This window comes from Peromyscus californicus, unplaced genomic scaffold (genome assembly GCF_007827085.1).
Source record: "Peromyscus californicus insignis strain IS unplaced genomic scaffold, ASM782708v3 Scaffold_23__1_contigs__length_62951481, whole genome shotgun sequence".
In the NCBI taxonomy this organism is placed as follows: domain Eukaryota; kingdom Metazoa; phylum Chordata; class Mammalia; order Rodentia; family Cricetidae; genus Peromyscus; species Peromyscus californicus.
In genome coordinates this window covers 37,189,634-37,213,503 of record NW_026294534.1, presented here as the reverse complement: position 1 = coordinate 37,213,503, position 23,870 = coordinate 37,189,634, and the positions used below count along the sequence as shown (strand labels likewise).

General features: G+C 47.9%; 1 protein-coding gene across 2 annotated transcripts; it reads left to right on the top strand.

Annotated features, from left to right (window-relative positions):
• Positions 1-18,164: 18,164 nt before the first annotated feature.
• Positions 18,165-21,104, top strand: Helt (helt bHLH transcription factor). 2 transcript variants are annotated; one of them, XM_052752793.1, is made up of 4 exons: positions 18,165-19,209; positions 19,633-19,737; positions 19,969-20,065; positions 20,469-21,104. In XM_052752793.1, the coding sequence occupies exons 1-4, from the start codon at positions 19,183-19,185 to the stop codon at positions 20,954-20,956; spliced, it is 717 nt and encodes a 238-aa protein (XP_052608753.1). In that variant the 5' UTR covers positions 18,165-19,182; the 3' UTR covers positions 20,957-21,104. The 2 variants fall into 2 exon arrangements, with proteins under 2 accessions (XP_052608753.1, XP_052608752.1); XM_052752792.1 differs by having other exon boundaries at positions 20,466-21,104.
• Positions 21,105-23,870: the final 2,766 nt, after the last annotated feature.

Here is a 23,870-nt window from a genome sequence, read left to right as displayed (position 1 = left end):
GTCTCCATGAAGGACCTTAGGCACCCTTGGCTCTTTTTGAATGCCTGTGGGGAGCCATCGACAGGGAGGAAAGAGATATCATCTGAGTTGTGGGACACACGGATCTACCTGGACCCTGTTAGAAAGCAGACATGGAGTAGAAGAAAATGGGTACCAGAGGCTTGAGACTAGCCTGCTGCCTTGTTGCAGCTGAATGGAGCTGGAGCGATGGGACCAAGGCAAGAGGAATTCATTGATGGGAAGGATGAAGATATGTAAGCAAAGCAGACAGGGGTGGTGGCAGACACCTCTAATCCTAATATTTAGGAGGTAGAGGCAAGGTGGTTTTGACTTCAAGGCTTTTTCTCAAAAAACCAAGGCTGATAGAGCTCACTCAGAGAGTACTGGCCTAGCATTCGTGTGCAAGGCCCTGGGTTCCATCTACATTACTAAAATGTAGAATATTCCTTTACACTGTGTGAATGTCTATCACTGTGATTGAGTTAATAAAGAAGCTAACTGTCCAGTAGCTGGATAGGTAGAGGTTAGGTGGGGCTTGCAGACAAAAAGAGAGCACAAAGAAGAAGAGGAGGAGTCTCAGAATCCCGAGGAGGAGACGTGGAGAGAAGGAGATGAACTTGCCGTACTGAGAAAAGGTGCCAGGCCACGTGGCAGAGCATAGATAAGAAATATGGGTTAATTTAAAACGTAGGCATTGGCTAGTAACAAGCCTGAGCTATTGGCTGAGCATTTATATTGAATAATAAGTCTCAGTGTGGCTATTTGGGACTGACTGGTGGGACAGAAAAGTCCATCTACTCTAAGACCATAATTTTTAATAACAAGAATGAATAGTGCTTGGAAACTGAGAAAAGGGGGTCCCTCATTTATGCCCATACCTCTGTTGGGCATCTGCATGCAGAACTTCAATTCATTAAGATGTGAATGGGAAGATGTCACCTGTGAATTATCGCCATGCATAGGGAGGAGGCTGCTAGATCCAACCCTGAATGGCTTGGTGTGGCTGATCTCTCCATACCCAAGTGGAGAGATAGAGATAGCTGCCTGATAGTCATGAGAAAGGCAGGCAGGGAGCAGAAGAGGGACACGCTACAGCATAATGAGTATGGGGGTGACCGCTGAAAACCTGCTGTGAATGCAAGAGTAAAAGAGGGTCTAGGTAGACAGAGCACTGGCAGCACACACTGAAAGGATCAACAAAGAAAAGAAGAAGAAGAAGAAGAAGAAGAAGAAGAAGAAGAAGAAGAAGAAGAAGAAGAAGAAGAAGAAATCCTCAAAAGAGATTGAGAAGAGGCCAGAGAGATTGGGGAAAATGATGTCATGGAAATCAAGCAAGCAAGAACCTTCATGGAGATTCAGCTGTGACAAATGCCAAAAGACACCAAGTGCCCATTGACCACCAAGGATGGTGTCCTGGTTGGTGGACATGGCGGGTGGATTTGAGTAGGCATTATAAGCAGAAAGAAGTGGAGCCAGCGTGGGGCAGATGATGGAGAACACTCTCGCTAGATGATTGATGGGCTGAAAACTCGGAAGAGAAACAGATTGAGAGGTAAGAGGGGGAGTTCTGTTGCTGTCCGTTGTAGGATGTAGAACTGTTTGTTTATATGTGAAGGATAAGGACACAGAGAATGGGGTAAAATGGCTGATATGGAAAGGCTGGCTGATGTGGGGGTGGACTAAGGGAATGGTTCTCTAGAAACCAGAGACAAGTGGGTCCAGAACACAGGAGTAAGGCTGGAGACAGTTGGAGGAGAAGGCCTAAAGAGAGGTTCCCTGTCAGAGAGATGAGAAAGGGAAAGGTAGAAGCAATGTAGTATGGTATAGGCATGTGATGGGCAGAGCATTTGAATGAAAGAGTCCATCTTAGACATACTATTTTCTCTGTGAAGTAAGATACCAAGACACCTTCAGAGAACAAGGTGTCCGGCCATTTGGAGGCAATGTTAAGCAGAAAGTTGGAGATCATCACTGCTGAGACCAGGGGGCCTATGTATGAACACACAGAAGTCTTGAGTGCATTTGTAATGGGATATTATGAAAGGGAAGGACCCTCATTCATGGGGCCTGTGAAGAGCCAGCAATACTTGGGCACTGGATGTAGAGGTGGATTTACTCTGTGCTTATTGCCAAAGAACAAGGAGCTGAAGCATTGATGGAACTGGTATGGATGAGATGATGTACCATGAGGTCTGGACTGGAAAGGGGAAGATGTGAAATGAAGAGGGGGCTCAGTGAACTTGGAGAATGTGGGAAAGGCAAGAGTTAGTGATCATGAAGAAGTGGTAATGTTGGTTGCATTCATAGAGTCAGACTTCATTGTTATTAATCTTTAGGTAAGTCATTATTTGGCATTCAGAACCTCATACAGTCCCTACCATGTAGTTGGTGCTATATTTAATATTTAGTGGGAAATCTGGACAGTGTAAAAGAAATGGGATGGCCAGACTTGTACATCCATAAGTGGGATATTTCTGAGGAATGATGGGATACAAGGCACAGCTGTCACAAATAGTAGCTAAACTGGTGTGGAAATAGAGACTCAGAGACATAAAATAGTGATATGTCAGTGCATTGAGCACCATGTGATCCCCTCCCAGGTCACATGTGAGGAGTTACTAATGGTGCCTGAAAGTTGATGCTAGGGCTCAAAGAGTAAACTAAAGCAGGTTGTCCTTTTGCATGTGAGATTATTAGAGAAATTACTAATGGCATGGACTGTAGGCAGAATTTTGCTGTCCCACCAGCCAGTTCCCAAACAACCACGCAGAGACATAATATTAATTATAAATGCTCAGCCAATAGCTTAGGCTTGTTACTAACTAGCTCTTACATCTTAAATTAACCCATATTTCTTATCTACATGGTGGTACCTTTTTTCAGCACTGCATGTCCATCTTCTGCTTCATCTGCATCTGGCTTGAGACTCATCAGACTCTGCCCTCCTTCTTCCCAGCATCCTCCTAGCCTGACTTTCCAGTCCATTCTCTTCCAGGCCAGCTATAGGCCAGTCAGCTCTCTATTAACCAATGAGAGTACCACATATTTACAGCATACAAAGATTGTTCCACAGCAAAGAACAGACAAACAGAAAGAGAGACAGACAGAAACATGATAGAGACTCCAATAAGAATTCAGGCCCATGTAGCAGAGTAGGGATCCTTTCTTATCAGTCTCAGAGGAAGACGGGAGGTTTTGCAGGACCAGCCTGCAGCAATCCTGTCCCTGAATCTCTGGTTCTGGTACCTTCCTTTAAACCTTCCTGAAACCTTTTAGAAAGATTGCCCTAGCAACAATATGGAATTACATGCTGTTAATGGCAAGTAAAGAGGTATCAAACATCAGGAGAAAAATTATGGGATGGCAGTGATGGAGGCTGTGGGGATGTCACAAAGGAGGGTCAGACTGGAGAGATAGCAAGCGGGAATCCACTGAACTAGATGACTATGGATATAGTCAGAACAAAGCAGGGGTCCGGGAAAACAAACATCTGGGGGCTTGGTGTTTAAGTGAAAGAATTGTACCTCAAGGCTGCACAGATTGAGGGAGTGGGAAAATGATGCTCACTTGAAAGCTGCCATGTGTGACATTCCTCTTTTCCCCCTCGTTGTTGCCCACTTCCCCTCCAATGCCTTTCCTATTCCCTTTCTTTTCATAGCTTGTGTTTGTCTTCCTGTAGTTTCTTCCAGCATCCAAAGGGTGTCACTCAAGGAGACAACCAAGGAGAGAATGGAGCAGAGGCCATGAGCACATCCACCCCTAGAGAGCCCTTGCCAGGAAGAAGGTCACCAGGAGAAAGGACTTGTTAGGGTTGAGCTACACCCGTGGGAAGCCCGAGCCAGTGCCCAAGCCTCGTAGGCAATCAGAACTCTTTCTACTCACGGTCCAGAAATTCTCAAGAAGTCCCAGAAAGGGCCTAGTGAGGAAACCCGTTCTGACTACCTGCTCTGCGCCTGATCCCTGCACTCCCCCTGTAAGCGGAGAACTATCATGTGCTAGGAGTCAAAGAATCCAGATGAGGATAGCGCTACCTAAGCTTGGGTGTTGTGGTGGCTATTCTTGCTCATCAACTTGACTGTCTGGAATGAACTACAATCCAGAAATGGAGGCACAGTTGTGATCCAGATCTCGGGGCTGCAAGACCGAGGCTTCTGATCCCAATCTTGAGATGGGATGACACACGCCTTTAATCTGGACCATGCTTTCTGCTGGAAGTGTACATAAGGACAAGGGAAGAAGGAGCGGGTTTTCATTCTTCCCCTGCTTGCCCTCGCCTTGCCAGCACATCCATTCCTTCACTGGCATTGGAGCCTGCTTCTTCGGGATTCCAGCGTATACAGAAGACCAGCCGAGATAGCCGGCCTCATGGGACTAGATTCTTAGACTTTCCACTCATAACTAGCCATTGTTGGACTGCAGCCTGTAAGTTATTCCTATAAATACATACATATATATATATATATATATATATATGAATTTATTGGACTATATACATATGCAGATAGATAGATAGATAGATAGATAGATAGATAGATAGATAGATAGAGATTCATTCCATAAGTTCTGTGACTCTAGTGTGGGGCATTTACCCACCACCCCCACAGTCCCCCAGAGTTTTCTTGAGTGCGAGCAGCAGGAAATATTAGATAGAAGGATTTATAGAATCTTGCGGAGATAAACAGATAGAAAATAAAGGATAACCTCGAGAGGGCCTGGAACCTATTCCAACGGGCCCCGACTGTCTCTGCCCCAGGGTTTTTATAGAGACGCCAAGGGGTGGAGCAAAAGACCTCCTCCCCCAGCACAGCCAAGTGCAGACCATCCCAGACACCTGCACTCAGGCCCGTGGTCCTAATCATCCTCTATGAGGACCTGCTGGGTAAAGCCACGAGGAACCCGAGAACGGGCTCCCACATTCTAGAAAACCGGGCGGTGGTGGCGCACGCCTTTAATCCCAGCACTCGGGAGGCAGAGCCAGGCGGATCTCTGTGAGTTCGAGGCCAGCCTGGTCTCCAAAGCGAGTACCAGGAAAGGCGCAAAGCTACACAGAGAAACTCTGTCTCGAAAAACCAAAAAAAAAAAAAAAAAAAAAAAAAAAAAAAAAGAAAACCCTGACTAATACAGCTGTCAACTTGATTGGATCTAGAGTCAACTAATAGCCACATGTTTGAGCTGGCTGGCTTGGGAGGCCATTTCCTGGAAGGGATAACTCAAGAAGGAAGATTCCCCTCCAGAATTGCCGGTGCCTTCCAGGAGACTCTGGGGTAAGGAAGGCCAGCACTGCCTTCCCCCTACTGCGTTTGCGCCTTGCTGCTGAGTCCAGCCACCCTTTGCTGCCCCTGTCACCACCTGCTGACGTCAGAACCCCCCTTCTTCATCCTTCCAATGGGAGCAGACTGGAGAGCAGCACTTCTCCAGGAAATCCCCGGGGCCTTCGGGACCAGACTGAGACTACCTCCTTCCTCAGAGACTGGGGAGCTACTGAGTTCTCAGCCTCTCCATCATTGGACCATCCAGTCAGTGATGCGTGGGCCAATCTAATAAATCTCCCTTGAAATACGTGCTCATTCTATTGGTTTTGCTTCTCTCCAAAACCCCAATACAGAGATCAAATGTCTAATGTCAGAATTGAGGTGTTTGCTCCACCAGGGGGCGCCAGTGTGACACTGGGTCCAGTTCCACGCGAAGGGTTGTAATGCTAGACTATGATTCAGGAGACTTTATCTTGTCCGGTTCCCTCCCTGACACCAGAGTCAAATCTGCCTGCTTCCACACTTTGCCTCTCTTATTTCAACAACCATTTATGAACATTTCCCCCAAGCCATACTCTGCACCAGATACATACAATACACAGATGGAGAATTGAAGTCCCAGACCCCAAACACTCCTGTACGGGTAGGAGGCACAGCCTGTGTGGCCCATGGCATAGCAAGACTATGGACTTGATAGGTTGCAATGCAGAGTACTTTATCACCACTCGTCTCCTGGGAAGTCCTTGAGTGTGTTGACTTCCCATTCACTAATACCGTCACCTAATGCTTCCAATTATGAAAAACAAACAAAATCCCTCAGCAGAGGTGAAGTGTCCCATCAAATCAAAGCCAAGCCTCATAAACAATGAGTCCCAGGCTGGATTCAGTTTCTTGCACTATCAGTTTCTGGAGCACTTTCTTAGAAGTTGTTTTGTTCTGTTCTGTTTTGGTTTTGTTTGTTTGTTTTAGCTTCAACCACTAGAGGGCACCAACCAACCCTCAAATGGGTTCAAATCTGCCCCGTCTTGAAGTGGCCTCAGCATGTCACTAAACTGGGGGAGCTCAGTGACAGTATTAATAGCTTTCATTTTATCTCAAAATGAGCCTTGAAGCTCAGGCAAGCTTTAAAGTGGCCACACAGATTTTATTCTTGATCCAGTAAGAATTTTAAAAGTAAGGTGTGTGCGTGGGGGAGAGGGGAAGCTAATGTAAAGAGAAGACACCAAAGAGGGAGGTATTAATAGACTTTAGACTCAGATGACATAAAAGACTCAGAAGAAGACTTCTCCCGTTATCCTGTAAGTTCATAACTGTAACATAACCTTTATTAGTTGCAGGTCATTGTCCAGCAGTGATATCAAATAAGTACGGAGTGGAAGACCCGAACACCAGAATCGCCTGAGGGCTTCTCTTTAAAGATACAGACTCCAGGGCATCAAAGACTTTTGTTTTATTTTGAGACAAGGTCCCACTATGTAGTCCAGGGTGGCCTTGAACTGGAGATCCTACCCCTTCCACACCCTGAGTGCTGGGATTATAGGTATGAGCCACCACACCCTGCAAAGGTTCCTTTGTAATCATGAGTTTGGGATGAAACCCATGAAGAAATATTCCAGAAGCCTTATGATACGTCAATCAGAAGCCATGGCCAGATGATTGAAGCCTAAGGAATGTGCTTTATTTATCGTGTGTGTGTGTGTGTGTGTGTGTGTGTGTATGTGTGTGTATGTGTGTGTGTGTGTGTATGTGTGTGTGTATGTGTGTGTGTGTGTATGTGTGTGTGTGTGTATGTGTGTGTGTGTGTGTATGTGTGTGTGTGTGTATGTGTGTGTGTGTGTATGTGTGTGTGTGTGTGTGTGTGTGTGTGTGTGTGTGTGTGCCACACACAGCACTTATGGGGAGGTCAGAGGACATGTGGGAGTTGGTTCTCTCCTCATTGCACCATGCTGCTGTCGGGGATTGAACTCAGGTCCTCAGCCTCTAGGGCAGGTGCTTTTACTGTGGAGTCATCTGTGCACCCAGTCTCTGTGGTGGGTGTGGAGGTTCCTGTGCTCACAGATAAGCACTAGGGGGAACCAGGAATGTTAATCAAACAGAGTTGTTCCTTTAAAGGGAGGGATGCATAACCTGTTTTCTGTCCAGAAGGCTGGGAGTGGGCATGATTGATAGCCTGATGACCTTTACACTATTTGTGTAGCCGAGAAAGACCACACTGGATCCTCCCCAAGACCCTTATCATGAGTGTGTCAACCTTTAGAACCTATCTTTATGGAAGGTGTCACATGTAGTGAATCTACAGAACCCATCTTTATGGAAGATGCCATGTGTACTTCACAAAGAGTTTTAAAGTTGTCATGTCTTAAGCTTTATTGTGCACACAGGATTGAATTAATTATCACCAAGAAAATGTTCACCAAATTTTCCTGTGCTTAAATATGCCTAAAATAAACCACACCAGGTCAGACTCCCAAAGTTTGAACCAACACCAGCTACCGAGTCTTGTTGAACCAAACTACCTTCTTACCCCGTGGATGGTTACTCTGCTGGCCGTGGTGGTCACAGAGACTCTGCAAATCTCCTGGTTACTTTCTTACTGCTATGATCAAATAATTGACAGGAAGCAGCTGAAGGGAGGGAGCTTGGTTGTGGCTTCCAGTTTGAGGAGATCGAGCTCCTCATGGCAAGGAAGACATTAACGGCTGGAGTGGAGGTGGCTGGTCACCTTGTATCACCTGGCAGGAAGCAGAGAGAGAGAAATGGTGGCCAGCTCACTTCATCCTTTTTATTTAGTCCAGGAGCTCAGCTAATGAAGTGATAGCGCCCATATTTAGGGTAGGTCTCTCCACCTCAGTTAACTCAATCTGGAAACTCCCTCATAGACGTGCCCAAAGGCATGGGGTTCTAGATCCTACCAAGTTGACAATATGAATCATCATGGTATATATAGGGGAAAGAATTGCTGTACAGTTTAGAATCATCCATGGCTTCTGGCATTCCTGGGGAAACACTTGATGTAGTTCCAGCTGGGAGATGAGCAGAGAGGTGATCTTTTTCAGCCTACAGTGTGGAAAGGCATTTATACATCCAGAGTCAAGTCCAAAGGAGAGGAAAGGCGTGGAATCTCCCTGAGAGCCTCGAAAGGGAGAGCAGTTCTGCTGACATCTTGATTTTAGACTTCATAAGCCCCGTATTATAAGAATAAATTCCCATTGTCTGAAGTCCTCATGTTGAGGGTTATTTGTTATGGAGCTCCAGAAGAGAAAAATGGTCCCTCAGGAGAACTTAGGTCACACCACATCTCCTTCTGTAAATTATCCTTCATCCTTCCTGTAATCCACCTCCTACCTGCTTATCGCCTTTCACTCCCCGAGTCTGTATCACTCTATACATTCCTTAAATATAGCAACTGGGTTCCATCTCTACTCTAACACCTTGAGCCAGTACCGCTCCACGAATTTAATAAGCGCATTCCCTGTGGTCCAGGCAGTACCTAGCTTCACAAACATGACCACATAGATCAGTGGTTCTCAACATATGAGTTGTGACCCCTTTGGGAGTCGAATGAGCCTTTCACAGGGGTATTATATCAGATGCCCTGCATATCAGATATTTCCATTATGATTCATAACAGTGGGAAAATTACAGTTACGAAGCAGCAATGAAAATAATTTTACGGTTGGGGGTCCCCACAACATGAGGGACTGTATTAAAGGTCGCAGCATTAGGAAGGTTAAGCCTCACTGATGTAGAGCCATGGCAAGAAGCCTGAGAGGTAGGCACAGACGTTGATGCTTTATAGATGCAAAAACCAAGGCCTAGTCACTTGCCGAAGGCCATTCAGTGAGCCCAGAGAATGTGCATTCAAATCCCTCCGACTCACAGGCCCAGAGGGGCTGAGCATGGGCTGCTCCAAAGGCCAGTGGTCCACAGGCTGATGGAGAAGAGTGAGACAGAGTCTGTGTGTGTGTGTGTGTGTGTGTGTGTGTGTGTGTGTGTGTGTGTGTGTGTACCTGTGTGCCTATGTGTGTGCGTGTGTGTGCACGCCTGTGTGCATGTGTGCAAATGTGCATATATGAGATTGGCGAACAAGGGACCCTGCCACACAAGAGGGACAATAAAGGACAATGAGAGAAGGTGGCAGAGGAAGAGGAAACAGGCTAGCTTGGTCAGGTTTTGAAACAGAACATGTTTTTCTATCTTCATCCTTCTTCGCTTGGCCTCGTCCACATTTCTGTCACCCTTTTGGAAGCCTTGTCTTCAGATCTTGGGGGCAAATCTTAGCTTAGCTTCCACTGTGGCCTTTTACCCGATATGTGACAATAAACAATCTTCCTGAAATAAATCTGGGCCCTAAGTCTTAGAACCTGTGAACATTACCATATACAACAGAAAAGGACTTTATGACCTACCTCAGCTCTGGATCTTGGTGTCATTAAAACCTGAGGGGACACAGATGCAGCTTAAGCACTGCTGTAAGGGGACAGTAGGAAATGTGGCACACGGAGGAAAAGGCCATGCAGCTATGGAGGCAGAAAATGGAGCGATACAGTCACAAGCCCAAGAAAGCAAACCACCTTGATACTGCAGAAGAAAACAATAAATTGTCCTCCAGACCCTCCTGGGGACCGGGGCCCATGGACACCATGGCTCCAGCCCAGTAATGCCGAATCTAGACATCTGACCTCCAGACTGAGAGAGAAAAACCTTTTTGTTTTAACCTACCCAATCTGGGGTCATTTGTTATAGCAGCCACAGGACACCAATTCACTAGGTCTTCCCAGACTATCTGGATCTGAATCAAAGCTTATTGCCTCAGTAGCTTCTTTAAGTTTGGTGTTGAAGAGAAACAAAATCTGGTTATATCATTTTACTCTGAAGGGATCTCTCAAAAGAAGGTGAACGTTTTAAAAATTATTCATTGTGTATTATTTTTTATGTACGAGTGCTCTGTCTGAATGGATGTCTGAGCACCATGCGCGTGCAGTGTTCATGGAAGCCAGAAGAGGGTGACAGATTCCCCCTGGAAATGAAGTTAGAGATGGCTGTGAGCTGCCACGTGGGTGCTGAGAACCCAACCCAGGTCCCCTGGAAGAGCAGCCAGTATTCTAAACCATGGACCCATCTCTCCAGCTCAAAATAGCTTCTGATGGCTTGAGCGCATGTGTGTGCCTGCGTGCATGCATTTTCAAGCTTTCTTGGCAGAGGTAGAGACGCTGGAAGCATTTGCAGCACTACGGAGGTGGTAAATGCAGATTTACCACCCTGGCCTCACTGCTGGTACCACGTTTGCAAACGCCATTGAGGGCTAAACCTGAGTTTTCAGTCCAGTGACTGGAAAGCAAATGGTGGGACCACTTGGGGATGCAAGAACGATGGGGATAAAGATGGAGTTAGTGCTGTGGGATGGTCTGTATGTCAAATGTGTTGCTGATTGGTCAATAAATAAATCACTGATTGGCCCGTGGCCAGGCAGGAAGTATAGGCGGGACAAGGAGGAGAATAGGGCTGGGAAGTGGAAGGCTGAGTCAGGGAGACACTGCCAGCCGCCATGATGACAAGCCGCATGTGAAGACTCCGGTAAGTCACGAGCCACGTGGCAAGGTATAGATTAATGGAATGGATTAATTTAAGCTGTAAGAACAGTTAGCAAGAAGCCTGCCACGGCCATACAGTTTGTAACTAATATAAGTCTCTGTGTTTATTTGGTTGGGTCTGAGTGGCTGTGGGACTGGCGGGTGTCAGAGATTTGTCCTGACTGTGGGCCAGGCAGGGAAACTCTAGCTACAAGTTATTATGAAAGCCTGGGTTTCCCACACTCCTTGCTTCCCTGCAGGCTTGGCATGGCATACAGACACACTCACTGTGTGTCCTCATGGTGGGTGCGCTGGCTAGTTTTATGCCAACTTGACACGGGCTAGAGTCATCAGAGGGGAGGGAGCCTCAGTTAAGAAAATGCCTCCATGGGATTGGGCTGTAGGTAAACTTGTAAGGCATTTTCTTAATTAGTGATTGATGGGGGAGGGTCCAGCCCATTGGAGGTGGTGCCACCCCTGGGCTGGTGGTCTTGGATTCTATTATTAAAAAAGGAAGCTGAGCAAGCCACGAGGAGCAAGCCAGTAAGCAGCATCCCTCCAGGGCCTCTGCATCAGCTCCTGCCTCCAGGTTCCCACCCTGCTTGAGTTCCTGTCCTGGCTTCCTTTGATGATGAATTGTGATGTGCAAACATAAGCTGAATAAACCCTTTCCTCCCCAAGTTGCTCTTGGTCATGGTGTTTCCTCACAGCAATAGAAACCCTAACTAAAACAGAGGTCAAGACTTCAGTCATCCCCAGCGCTCACTTGCCTGCCCCTGACCAGCCACATTGTTGCCCCATCCTTCTTGCATGTCATTGTTGGGCTAAGACTATGCTTGATGACCAGAGAGAGCAGAGAAATCTAAGTACTGAGGAAGAAAAGTCTGCAGAAGAGGTTACCAACACAGTGGGATTGCTGATGCCATGATGCTAGAGTGGGCATGCATGGAGTGACTGTCCTGCTCAGGCTATTGTGTTAACGACAACCATATAGTATTTCTTCTTAGTACATGAACCTGGGAAGGCAGGGAGAAGTCCTATGCTGCTGACTACTTCCAGGCCCTGGGTCTTTACTGGTGCTCAGTGCATGCTGCCATTATCACTAAACTCATGAGAAGTACAAGAGGGCTGGGAGAAGGTTCAAAGACATGGCCAATGCTTCTGTTTGTTTGTTTGTTTGTTTTCAAGACAGGGTTTCTCTGTGTTGTTTTGATGCCTGTCTTGGATCTCACTCTGTAGCCCAGGCTGGCCTCGAACTCACAGAAATCCGCCTGTCTCTGCCTCCCGAGTGCTGGGATTAAAGGCATGCGCCACCGCCGCCCTGCTGGCCAATGCTTCCTTACAGTGCTCACACATATGGAAGGCAGAAAAACAACCCACAGAATGTGTGCCAGGCCTAAATCCCAGGGGGCTAACTGGACTTTGCTTTACAGTCATTAAGGAAGCCATCCTTGGAGGTCACGTAGCAAATCAACACATCCTTGGTAAAATACTTTGTGAGAGCATCTTTCTGTGGGCCATGGGGCCTCCTGGGCCTCCCTATTGTTCATTGGATTCTTCAGCCCTGACGTGGGCATTGGGTTTCAGCACTCTCATGGGTCCTTTCTAAGGGAAGCTTGGGGACCCCAGTGCAGAATAGGGTTTAGTTCACTTGCTACCTTGCCTTCCTGCTCCTTCAGTAGCAAAGAAGAGCTAAGGAAACACAGATGTTTACATTACGATTCATAACAGTAGGAAAACTGCCGTTATGAAGTAGCAAGGAAAATGGGTTTATGGTTGGGGGTCACCACACCATGAGGAGCTGTATTAGAGGGTGCAGCATTAGGAAGGAAGGTTGCAACCACTGGTCTAGAAAGACTACTGTGTGTACTGGTAAAGATTGGAAGGAACTGAAGTCATCCAGATACCTTGGAGCAATTTGGTAGACGTTCCCATATACACCATTACATTCCTTTCTTTTCCTTTCTTTCCATTTTCTTTCTTCCCACACTCCCAACTCTGTTTCTAAATTTGACAGAAAGGAGAAAGAATCTATCACCCGGTGTTTGGAAACCATGGAACTAGAGCACTATATAGTAAAATAACAATAATGAATATTGTTTGTGTTTGCTGTATGTTTTTCAACAGAGATCTTTAGATGCTAGGAAGCTAAGCACAGAGCAATATTTAAGTTGGCATTGCCTAATTTCTAGTCTTGTTTCCAATCTTGCTTTTTCCAAAATGAATTATTTTAAAAATGACATTTAATTTGGGTATATTTATAATGAACAACATGAAATTCATCAGCCTTTCATTACTGTAACGAAATACCTGGGGGAGTTAGCATAAGAAAGAAAAGATGCTGATTTATTGACAGTTTTGGAGGTTCAAGGCTTGCATCTCCCCAGTCTTGGTGGGGACTCTCAGAAATGTGACACCATGGCAGGTGACCAAGAGGGAACCTAGACAGCAGCGACAGATCACAGCTGGATGCAGGAGGCAGAGATGAATGAAGATAAGGCTCAGCTTATAGCAACTCTCTCCATGGAATGGCCAAGGGGCCCCATGAGAGCTACCTCCATGCGCATGCCTCCAATAACCAAAGGACCTCCACTGACTCCACTTTTTTTTAATTTTAATTTTTATTTTACGTGCATTGACATTCTGCCTGTATGCATGTCTGTGTGAGGGTGTCAGAGCTTTTAGTTACAGACAGTTGTTAGCTGCCATGTGGGTGCTGGGAATTGAACTCATGACCTCTGGAAGGGCGGTCAGTGCTCTTAACCACTGAACCATCTCTCCAGTACCCTGACTCTACTTCTTAAACGTCCCACCCTCTCCCTTTACCATCACTCCGAGGAGGAGCAACACTCCAATCCTATTGGCTGTTGGAAATAAACCATGGCAAACAAGGTATTTTGTCTCTCACTATCCATGAGGTATTGGTTCCATGACACCCTAGAAATCAAAATTCACAAATGTGTAAGTTCTCTTACACAAAATTGAATAGCATTTGTATATCTGCTGTATAGTTGTTTCAGGGGGGACAGGATCTTAAGTATGCTAGCCTGGCCTCAAGCTCCCTATGTGACTGAGGATGACCTTGAACTTCCAGTCCTGCTTTCAGGTCTGAGTGCTGGGGTGATAGGCTTGTGTACCATGCACCGTCTGTGTGGTGTTGGGGAACAACCCCAGGGCTTCCTGCACACCCTGCAAGCACTCTACCAGCTGAGCTCCATTCTCAGCCCTGGTTTTGTTGTGTTGGTTGGTTGGTTGCTGTGCAATAATCCTCTTCTACACTGTAAAGATTTACCACTTGAATTGGCCTAATAAAATGCTGACTGGCCAGTATAGGAGGGGCGACCAAACTAAGGATGATGGGAAGAAGGGAGGAGCCAGAGAGTCGCCGGCAAAGAAGTAAGATGAGAATGTCATATTCAGAAAAGGTACCAAGCCACATGGCTAAACATAGATAAAAATTATAGGTTAATTTAAGTCTAAGAGTTAGCTAGTAGTAACAAGCCTGAGCTATCAGCTGAGCATTTATAAGTAATATTAAGCCTCTGTATTGGTTATTTGGGAGCAAACAGTCAGGAAAGAAAAACTCTGCCTCTGCTTAGTTTGTTTGTGTTTTAAAATTAGCACATGAGTATTGGGTTTCATTACGACATTTTTATACATAAATGTCATATTTCATTCTTATTCCTTCCCCTCTAATCCTTGGCCTCCTTCATTTCTCTTGTCTCCCTCTTGCTGATCTCTTTCCTCATCTCCTGTGCTGGTTTGAAAGAAAATGGCCCCCAAAGGGAGTGGCACTATTAGGAGGTGTGGCCTTGTGGGAAGAAGGGTGTCACTGTGGAGGCAGGTTTTGGGGTCTTATATATGCTCAAGCCATGCCCGGTGTCTGAGACCACTTCCTGTTGCCTTCGAGTCAAGATGTAGGAATCTCAACTACTTCTCCAGCACCGTGTATGTCTGCTTGCATGCCACCATGTCGCATCATGATGATAATGGACTAAACCTCTGAAAATGTAAGTCACCCCAATAAATGTTTTTTTTTCCTTTATAAGAGTTGCTGTGGTCATGGTGTCTCTTCACAGAGACAGAAACCCTAACTAAGATACCTCCTATATACTTTAAATCCTCTCTAGACTGATTACTTAGACTACCCAATACAATATTGTGCAAATGGATGTTACACTAGATGGTTTATGGAATAAACCCCCAACAAAATAAGTCTCTAGACATGCTCAGTATGGACAAGTCCCACCCCTAACATCTTAACCCACCTCATGGTTGGATATAGAGTCCTCAGATACAGTAGGATAAATGTACACAACGGGGAATTGGCCCATGTAATTAGCAATACATCACCAGGCATGGCTATAATTTTGTGATACAAACACTTAATATGCATTTCCTTAGTACAGTGGTTCTCAACCTTCCTAAATCCTCCCATGTGGTGACCTCCAAACATAAAATTCTTTTTCTTGCTATTCCATACCTGTAATTTTGCTGTTGTAAAATGTAATGTACATATCTGTGTTTTCTGATGGTCTTAGGCGACCCCTGGGAAAGGGTCATTGGACCATGACTGGGTAGTGATCCACAGGTTGAGAACCACTGCCCTGGTACTTTCAAATATACAATGTATCAACACGAACCACAGTTACCTGTTGGACCTTTCTTCCCCCTCTAACTGTAAACATGTATCCTTTGACCAGGGGTCGGACTTTCTGCAGATGTCCACCCTTCTTGGAGGGATACCTCGCTCATTTCTGAATGACTGTGTTGACATATCTGTAGTCTTGGAACTCCTCCCCTCCCCCAGTCTTGCATGCACGCAGGAAGAGGTGGCCAGAGAGCACTGGGTGATGTCAGTCTGTGAGAGGGGAGCCCGAAGGCCACCTCCACATTCATTGACCTAACAGGTTAAATTTAACGGTTTTGGGAGAAGTCTGGGTTTTTTCAGGGACAGCAATGCTTTTGGAGAGGGAGGAGGAAGAAGAGGAGGAAGAGGAGGAGGAAAAGGAGAAGGAGGAGGAAGAAGAGAAGTCCATTATGAAGTGAGTGAAAGTTCTTAACAGTGAACACCTACGGTTCTGCTAAAATAGAAAAGCCACCTCAGAAGACTCTACTGGCAAACAAACAAACAAACAAACAAACAAAAAACCAACGGAGTAGTTAGGCCCCTTGAGTGCCTTGTCTCTGTTCCCTTATTTCACCCCAGTGACAGCCTTGCAGCATAGTAGACACGATGCTATCTCCATTTTACAGAAGAGGAAAACTGAGGCACAGCTGAGACTCAACCTCGCCCGGTGTCTGGCTCTGTGGGGAGGAGTGCAGCTGGTGCTTGAACAGGCTGTTTGGCTCCTGAGACACTGCTGATCACCACTCGGCTCTCGTTTTGAGTGGAAACCACCTCAAGACCCAGGGAGCCTTGATGAGCACCCCCAAGACAGACAGTAAAAGCGACAGTCAGTGAGGCACCCCCTTTTTCAGGGAATGTGGTTCAGACAGGCTGCAAGGATGAGCAAAAATGCATCCTTTCCCCAATCACAACGCAGAGACGTTAGGATCTCTCAGGTAGCAACCACTAAGCACAGGGCGGACACCGCACCTGTGCTCCAGTTCTGCACCCATCCACCTCACACCACCCCCAGCTCAACCACCCCAAGAAGGAACTTTTAGTTCTGGGCAAACCGTCCCTGGCCGACATCAAGCCAGGAAAAATTAAACAGCTTGCATGGAATGAAATTTGGCTTGAGGAACGTGCCTGCAGCTGGAGTTAACACCAGCAGTAAGAGGATCAACTCCGAGTCGGCTGGCAAAAAAAAAGGGGGGGGCGAGAAGTGCGCGCTCCCTTTTACCCATTCAAGTTAGCTGATTTGGACGATAAGGGTTCCTGTTTAATCCCTTTGTGTGCCAGTGAATATACTAAGACTGACAACCCTAAAGAGAGCACGCGGCTGGCAAAGCAACCTGCTAGAAGGTGCGGGTCCCATCCAATCTGACATGAAGGAAGTCGAAAAAGAAAAAGAAAACAAACAACAAAAACCGACGACCAAAACTGGGGCTCCCTAGTGTGCTGGGTGCGGACTGATTCCCACAGCCTCCAGGCACCAGAGAGTTGGCGGCTGCTTCCTAGAGGCTCTGCGCCCTGGAGCTTCCCAGGTGCTGCCAGGAAGCAGGGATCCACCCTACCCACCTCTGGCAAGGACTCATCCAAAGGGATAAGCCTTGGGCCTGCTGTTGTCTAGCAGTAGGTGGTGTGGGGCAAAAGGACTGGAGAGACACCGGAAGGAAGGTTCTTCTTGTTCCGAGCTTCTGAAGATTAGGAACAGGCTAGAACTCCGTGGCTCCAGAATAAGTCTTAAGACAAAGATCACTTTTACTGTTTTCAAGATTGTTTTATTGTTTTCATCTGCAGGAAATTTCACACACACACACACACACACACACACACACACACACACACACACACACCCCGACCCCACCACCACACACTCCCGGAGGCGGCATCCAGAGGTTGGTGGATGGAGGCCTGGGGCTGAGGACCAGGCTCTAGGCAGAGGCGCAGCGGGCGGAGAGTTCCCAGGAGCCACCACCCCCTCCTTCCCATTGGGCCCGTCCAGCAAATTTCCTTCTGGGTTTCTGTCCCTGTCTTCCCTCCCTCCTCCTCCCCCCAGATATTTTCGCTTTCTAAAACCATAAAAAAGAGATCAACTTCCCTAACTTCACGGGGCCCTTTTCAGTGACAAATATTGATGCCCAAAGTGTCTGCGCTCTCCCGCCCCCAAACGTTAAGAAAGGCGCCCGCGAGAGGGGGACATAAAAAGTTAACAATGCTGTGAAAATATGTTTGCAAAAAATAGACAATCGTTGGATTAAACGTATTCAAGTATGAAATAATGCCTTTTTGTGTCAAAACTTGGGCGATGGGCGGGTACAAAAGTTCCCTGTGGCAGCTACTTGCTTCCTTTGTAAGCTGTGCGCTTTGGCGTCTCCACTTGGGCGCATTACCCAGAGCCCTCTAAGCGCGATTGTTTCTCCCTTTCTAATGACATTTACCGGATCAAAACATGCTGTTAATTCGATCAGAAGGCTTCACCCTCCCTGACAAAGCCACAATAATTTCTCCTGAAGTTTGTTAAATTGACCAAAATTAGGCAAATGAATAGGGGTCTGTAGGCGCCCCCTCACGCAGGTGACGTCGCATAATGCTCGCCTGGGCCAGCTGCATTCCCCCTTTTCTTCTCGACCCACTCTCCTCCGTGTTGCCCCCCAATCCTCCCACCCCCCTCACACACACACACACACACACACACACACACACACACACACACACGCCTGTTTCTCCTCCACCCCATCCCTGGCATTATTAAAATTTAGCCCAATGAAACTATTCATACTTTTCAATGGACATTTTCCTATAGGATAATAGGCTACAAATTGAGCATCTCCCCCCTCCTCCCCGCGAAAAGAGAGCCGGGGGAGGGGGGAGAAAAGAAAGAAGCAGACGACTTGGTCAGGGACTAGGGGGGAGAGTCGCGTGCCAAAGGCCCGCGGGAGGGGCGAAGCGAGCCGGGAGCCTCGTGTGCCAGCCGCAGCCCCACACCTGCCGGGATGTCCGGACAAATAAAGCGGTGTAAACAAAAAGGGGGGAGATGGACGTGTCACCAAGTCGTGTGAGAAAAGCCTGGGAACAAACGGGGCGCCTCCGTCTCCAGGAGCTCTCCCTTGAACCCGGCGGAACAGCCTATTAAAGGCTTACTTAATTACTTTAATGACTCTGGACAGGCTTTAAAACGCACTCGGCGCTGGGACGGCGGGCTTGCTGGGATTTGTAAACAGCGATCGTGTGAGACTCAGCGGTGGGACTAAAGGAAGCGACACTGTTTTGTGAGGGTCCTCGCCCCCCGGTGCCCGCAGCCACTGCGCCCCTGCACTCTGCGCCTGCTACGGCTGCAGGCGCTCGCGGCTCCTCCGGCTCCAGTTTCTCGCTTCCTTTTCCCGAGGTGGCTGTTCCCATGCAAATGTTATTCCCCGATGGATCACGTGTCCTTTGAAGAGCCACGTGGATTAACAAAGCTGATCTGCCCCCAGCTCGCCCCCCTCGGCTGCTAATTTTTTTTTTTCTTAGCTTCTTTAAAACTGACCTTGAATGCATACATGCTCCAAACGCAGAATCCCTAATCCTATGGAATAATTCAACTCGTGAGAATGCACTTGGCAGCCTTAGATGACTGCTTTATAAAGGCAGCCCCCTCGGACCTGGGAGGCTGCAGTCTACCTGGGACATTCAAAGAGGCACACGAGGTGGAACGTGGACCAGGGCCTCGCGCCACCGCCTCTGCCGAGGGCGCACGCAGACCAGGATGTCAGACAGGCTCAAGGAACGCAAAGTGAGTCCTTGCGCTCTGGTGGTGGAAGAGTGTGACTCACCAACCGGCCACCTGGCTGGATCGATGACAAAGATGTGCCATGCCACACAGGACTTTTTTTAAGTGTGGAGGAATTCAAAGCGGTTTGGAAAGGGGGCAGAGACAGAGAAAGGAGAGTCCTCAGTTGAGGAGACGCTCACCCTAGACGGTTGGTTGGCCACCTCCTCAAAGCCCTGGCACTTAGCTCGGTTGAGTGGCAGGGATGTGTAGGGAGGCTGAAAAGGCAAGCGCGCCAGCCCGGCATCCTGGGGACAGAGCTTTCTAGGTCTAGTAAGGCTGGCAGGTCTGGTGAGGGTTGGCGAATTAGCGAACCCCCTGTGGCACACAGCCTTGGAATTTCTCCCTGGGCAAAGTCACCCTAAAAGTAAAAACTTCTGTTTACAGAGGACCCCGGTTTCTCATAAAGTGATAGAAAAGCGGAGGAGGGACCGAATCAACCGCTGCTTGAACGAGCTGGGCAAGACAGTCCCCATGGCCCTGGCGAAACAGGTAACGTTTGCGGTGCTAGGAACTCTCCACTGTCCCTCTCTGTGGGGCCCCCAAGCCTCTGCAGCCACAGCTGGCCTTAGGGAACTCGCCCCTCAGCTCCGGGGACCTGAGCTCTTGCTGCTCTGGTGCCGGCATCGTCCTGGCTGGTCCTCTGCAGAAGACAGTGCGGCTCAGCAGCTGCGTGTCTCTGCCACGGGTGGGCCACCGAGAGCTTCCTTTCTCCAATTGCAGAGTTCCGGGAAACTGGAGAAGGCGGAGATCCTGGAGATGACCGTTCAGTACCTCCGAGCTCTGCACTCTGCGGATTTTCCCCGGGGAAGGGAAAAAGGTGGGCGATGACTCGGGCAAAGGAAACCTGGGCGGGGAGCTTGCGCCACGCGGGGACCTGGGGCCTGGGAGCGAAGGAGAGTCCTGGCCTGGAGAGGTCGGCTAGAGCGAAGCAGCCAGGGCCTGTCCTGAGAATGCACCTGCTAGGTGCCGAGGAGGAGCATCTAAAGATGCAGGTCTATTGCTCTTCTCCGGTGGGGTTTGGTGGGGGCAGGGATGTAGTCAGGCTCCTAGGGAGCCGAGGTTCCGGCTTGAGCTTTTCCAGACTGAGGAGAGGAGAGTGCGAGCCTCAGATGGCAATCTAGCCCAAACGGTATGGAGATGTCCCCCACCCTTCTGGGAACGGATGTACTCATTCTGTTTTTCTTTCCTTCCTCCTACCATCTTTCTTGCCAACCCAGCAGAGCTTTTAGCAGAGTTTGCCAACTATTTCCACTACGGTTACCACGAGTGCATGAAGAACCTGGTGCATTACCTCACCACGGTGGAGCGGATGGAGACCAAAGACACCAAGTACGCGCGCATCCTCGCCTTCCTGCAATCTAAGGCGCGTCTGGGCTCGGAGCCCGCCTTCCCGCCGCTCTCGCTCCCGGAACCGGATTTCTCCTATCCCGCGGGCCCAGAGTTCGCAGGCCACAGCCCGGGCGAGGCCACCGTGTTCCCGCAGGGGGCTACTCCGGGGTCACTGCCTTGGCCTCATGGCGCGGCCCGCAGTCCAGCCCTGTCTTACTTGTCCAGCGCGCCGCCGGTACCTCTCCCCAGCCCCGCGCAGCAGCACAGCCCCTTCTTGGCTTCGATGCAGGGCCTGGACCGGCATTACCTCAATCTGATCGGCCATGCCCATCCCAACGCCCTCAACCTGCACACGCCCCAGCACCCTCCCGTGCTCTGACACCCACCCACTGCCTAGATTACTTTGTGGTTTGGTGGTGGCTTGAGACAAACCCTGTATATGTTGTACATGTGTAAATAGCGTGCCAACAAAAACTGGATGGGAGAGCGCCAAGAGCCAATTAGCCTTCTGAAGGACCTCCCCGACAATAAACACTTTGTGCTAAAGACCCCCAAATGGAGTTCTTTGTTACCTTCTGCTCATCCACAAACCATCCACGCCAAGTGTCTTAGAAGGAAACATGCGGCTGCTAGGAGTCCAGATGATAACATTCAGCAGTGTGGCAGAGGAGGAGGACCTTTGCGGGAGTCTGAGGCAGAGGGAGGATAAATGGAAGCTTAAGCTGACATTAGAGGCGTCCTTTAGGGGTAGGAGACAGGGCTCCTGGGGTGCTCGCGCCGGACCCTCCTTTTGCCTCTGAGAAGTGCAGAAGCCTGGAACCGGGCCTTAGATTCTCAGAATATGCAAATCAAAAGACAAGCCCTAGTTTGGGCCAGCTTGTGCTAGCTGGGACCTGGAGGCCCTTCTTACCTCAAGGCGACCTCACACAAACCACTGGTTTAGGAAACCGCAAACCCCAGGCCCGCCTAATGAGTAGCTGAGTTCACAGCTTCATTAAGTCTCCGTGTTAAAAAAAAATGAGTGAGTGAAGCAAATAACATTCTAAGTTATGTCTTAGAAACAACATTCGTAGTTTGTTTTCTTCCTTCGGATGACAATCACCGGACATCAGAGGATTCAGGGAAGAGGGCATTGCCTTTTACGCACATATCCACCGGGCTGCGGGGGCGGGGAGGGAGGGCTCTAGGCTGGCTTAGAAGAAGCCAGCACATATCTGGGTGGAAGACACGATCCCCCGGGACTCCCCTGATGACGCCGGCACTGGATCCAAAAGCTGGGTCCTCTGTTGCAGCTCTCAGGTCTGGGGAGAAAGGTTCAGCCCTTCTCTAGGCGGAAATTTTGGTTTTCCTCTCCCTCCGTGCAGAGCGTGGTGAGAAATGTGTCCAGGAGGACTTGGTCGGTTATTTTCCAGGCATTTGTGGTTTTGCAAAAGACTGATTCTTCGAGAAATCGTGTGGTTTTCACTTCCAGGGGGTGTGGGCTTTGTCTACAAAATAATGGCACATTTAAAATAACAGACCACACTCCCATTTTTCTAAGATCCAAACAGAAAAACTGACTTCCATGTTGTTTTATATCAACAGGCAAAATAAAGCATCTGCCAGGTCAGAGAGTGAAAACTGATTTTTTTTTTCCATCATTGATTTTTCCCCCTGTTTGAATACTGGTCCTGTTAACATTGGCGCCCTTTAAACAAATAATTTAATGTTGTGTAGCACCGTTTTCCTGTTTCTAAGAGTCATTTAGCTGAAGGAGGGTAAGGTGACTTTTCTCCCCGATTAGTTGGAGAGTAGTAAATTGACTTATTTCCTTTCTCACACAAAGTTTAAGGGAGGGCCTGCCAGAGGTCTGACCTACTCTGTTTACCAAGGTCATGAAATGAGATGACCTGTCGTTTGTAGACCATTAAACTTCATGCCACAGAGGCAAACAAAACCTTTCATCACATTGCAATGTATATACAATGGGGGTGGGTGGGGGTGGGGGGACCTTTACATTTTAGTAAGGATCTTGCAGAGAGGAGGTTCTTGAAATGATGTGTCTATGAAACATGAACTGTCTTCCTCCCTACGAACTGGTAAGAGCCGGAGTGTGAACGCTTAGGGAAGCAGGAGGCCTTCCTGGGCAGCAAGTGCACATGGGGCAATATGGGATAAAAATGAATTATGCAGAAATGAGAGAATGGACGGTTCCCATTATTGCAACACATGTCTTACACCCATTTTCAACAGAGCTGGATACAGAATATGAAGAAAGCCTTTCAAATGTAGCCCTCCCCCCTCCACCTCGGGCATTAAGCCATTCTGAATTCCCCTTGGCAGTGAAGCATTAAAGATATAGGGTTACCCTGGAAATATAAATTATTAATATATTCAACATTTTTGTCAGTTCTCAACTGTTAACCAAATTAGACAAAACTTTCTTTTGCTAAGTAGATTTTCTCTTTAGGATTAGCTTTGGAGTGCACACGGCCACACAGTAAAAAAGGGGGGGCGTCATTTACATATAATTTTGCAAACTTCCACTGGTCCATGACAGTCTTTGTACCTCAAATGTTGGTATTCGTGATTTTTTTCTTTCCTTCTTATTTAACTGTGGAGGATAAAAGCCTGCTTTGGATTTACAATGACTTTAGGATAAAAGTCACCCTTCCCTTTCTTTCTGTGTGTGTGTGTGTGTGTGTGTGTGTGTGTGTGTGTGTGTGTGTGTGTTGTCTTTCTTCTTCTGAAAATTTCATGCAAAGTCCCAATTCTTTAGGCATCTCCAAAAGTCAATCTTGGAATATTTCATCTTTGTAATAGACTGAAAACATCGCTACAAAATGGAATCAATTCAGATTGCATGGTGACATTAATGTGCTCTTGTCCCACTTTTTCTGATGACATACTCCCCCCCCCCCTGCCCCAGCTGCTGGGCTCCACACCCACCCCCTTCAACTCTACCCCCTCCCCGTCTGAGTTTCTTAGACCCAATCCTCCCGCTCTTTCTTTAAGTAAGTTGTATAGTAATGGTTTCCAAGAGAGGCCCAACCAAACCCAGAAATAACAAAAAACAAAAACCCATGGGTTTGGCTGGAGGTAAGCCATTGTGATGCCTCTGAAAGGGGGAACCTCTTGTTCCTTGGGCTTCATCCTTGAGTGGGCAAGAATAAAAATAATCATCCCCATGAAATCAAAGGTTTTTCTCGAGACGCTCGAGGAACAAAGCTCATGGCTGGTGCTTTGGGCGGTCCTGGGGCTGCACAAGGCTGCGAGAGTAGCTTCTAGGCGCCCCAGCTACCCTGCAGAAAGGG

Excerpts from the sequence above, each read along its gene's own strand:
- Helt (XM_052752792.1), top strand. The coding sequence starts at position 19,183 with ATGTCAGACAGGCTCAAGGAACGCAAA. Across the intron at positions 19,210-19,632 it reads ACAGGCTCAAGGAACGCAAA|AGGACCCCGGTTTCTCATAA; the intron begins GTGAGTCCTTGC and ends TTCTGTTTACAG. Across the intron at positions 19,738-19,968 it reads CCATGGCCCTGGCGAAACAG|AGTTCCGGGAAACTGGAGAA; the intron begins GTAACGTTTGCG and ends CTCCAATTGCAG.